Source organism: Humulus lupulus, chromosome 4 (genome assembly GCF_963169125.1).
Source record: "Humulus lupulus chromosome 4, drHumLupu1.1, whole genome shotgun sequence".
Classification (NCBI taxonomy): Eukaryota; Viridiplantae; Streptophyta; class Magnoliopsida; order Rosales; family Cannabaceae; genus Humulus; species Humulus lupulus.
This window is the reverse complement of record NC_084796.1, coordinates 227,385,094-227,386,695: the sequence shown is the minus strand read 5'-3', so window position 1 is coordinate 227,386,695 and position 1,602 is coordinate 227,385,094. Positions and strand designations below refer to the sequence as shown.

The window sequence follows — 1,602 nt, the reverse complement described above, 5'->3', positions numbered from 1 at the left end:
AGCAACTTAGATGCTTCAAAGAAGTGAGAAATTTAGCCGCAAATTTTCAAGAAAATCCGATACTGCGTAATTAACATATGAAAAAAAATATTGTGACGAATGGGAAGAGAATCTGTTGATATGTAATTTTTAATTTATTAATATTTAAAATTTGTTTGTCTCTTGAGAAAATTGTAGATTGTGATTAATGCAAGGAAAGTGATATGGTCAATTTTTTTTTTTTAGAAAGTCGAAACTTCATGAACTAGTTATATATAAACAAATTATTATTAGTTCAATTTTCAATTGGATATTTCATAAATTTTCCCTTGAAAATAATTCAAAATAGGGTTGCCACCATAATCAGCTTGTGAGGAATTATCGGTTAAATTAAAATCTTGCCTTTAAAAAAAAAAATACAAATTTGCCAAATTTAGAACTTTGCCTTAAATTATTAGAAAGTCACCCACTTCATTTTCTCATGTCAAACAAACCAACAACAAACATAACAAAAACACACTTGAATTCAATTTTAATTTCTAATTAAGTTTGATATGAGGATCAACCTCAATCCTAGCAACACATTCTCTATTCTCAACCACTTTCGCAACCTCAACTTCTCCAACTACAAGCCCAGCCACCTCCTTATCCTCACCTCTCACGATCCTCTCCTCCGCCACCTCGTCCACATAATTGGGGTCTCCTTCGTCGATGGCAGGTGGCGTCGGTGAGAGCTCGTTCTCCACGATCTCGCCGGGGCCCTCCCACGTGTACTTGCCTCCGTGGCCAGACTTGGGTGGCGGTTTACGGATTCCAATCCCGTTGGCCGGGTGGCGTTCCAACCTCTGAACCCCTTTGTCGATGAGCTTCTTCTCCACGTACTTGGCGGTGTCGACGTCGTGAGTTTTGAGCTCAGCCTTCTCCACTCTCTTACGTCCTTCCTCGTCGCGGCTCACCGCTCGGATTGTAACAGTGTCTTTCTTGTCGTCGATGATAGGCTTCATGTTCGGCGATCAAGCTTCTTTCACTGTCGTTTGGAGTTTGCTAATGTCGTTTAGGTATTTAGTATTGTGATTTTCGTTAGTGCTTTGTATTATATGTGATGAGAATGAGATAGAGGGTTTATATAAATGTTAGTAAGAGTGGGTTCTGGATAGAACTAGAAAATGGTTTAGGAAAGAATGAATATTGAATAGGGACACGAAGTTGCGAGGTTTCTGACACGTGTTGTTGTGTCTATTTCTAGTATGTTTGAGAAACTTTGCTTTAACTGTGTATGTTTTTTTCTTTTTTGAAAGCTTTTCTGTTAATATTGACGCAACAATTATCCAAATCCAAATATATAAGGGAAATTTGAGTTTTTATGCTTAGTGAGGGGTTATAAATCAAAAAAATGCTAGACACTTAAATCATTTCAAAACAATGCCAAATTTTTTGACAATACCCAAAATACCCCTCTCATAATTTTTCTCACCCCTTCCTCTTCCCTCTTCCCTCTCTCTCCCTCAACACATTCCTCTCAACTCCCTCTCTTGAAAAAAAATTCATGGGTAAGATAAAATATCATAGAAATCAATGTAATAGCAAGTATTCAACACTTAGGACACTAAAATACTACATTTT

General features: G+C 37.1%; 1 protein-coding gene across 1 annotated transcript; it reads right to left on the bottom strand.

The window, feature by feature from the left end:
• Window positions 1-430: 430 nt before the first annotated feature.
• Window positions 431-1,143, bottom strand: LOC133831272 (uncharacterized). Its single transcript, XM_062261512.1, has one exon. It carries the CDS (start codon window positions 981-983, stop codon window positions 519-521), a length of 465 nt encoding a protein of 154 aa, XP_062117496.1. The 5' UTR covers window positions 984-1,143; the 3' UTR covers window positions 431-518.
• Between the last annotated feature and the right edge of the window lie 459 nt (window positions 1,144-1,602).

What these genes read in the sequence shown, in the direction of transcription:
- LOC133831272 (XM_062261512.1), bottom strand. Translation starts at nt 983, where the DNA reads ATGAAGCCTATCATCGACGACAAGAAAGACACTGTTACAATCCGAGCG.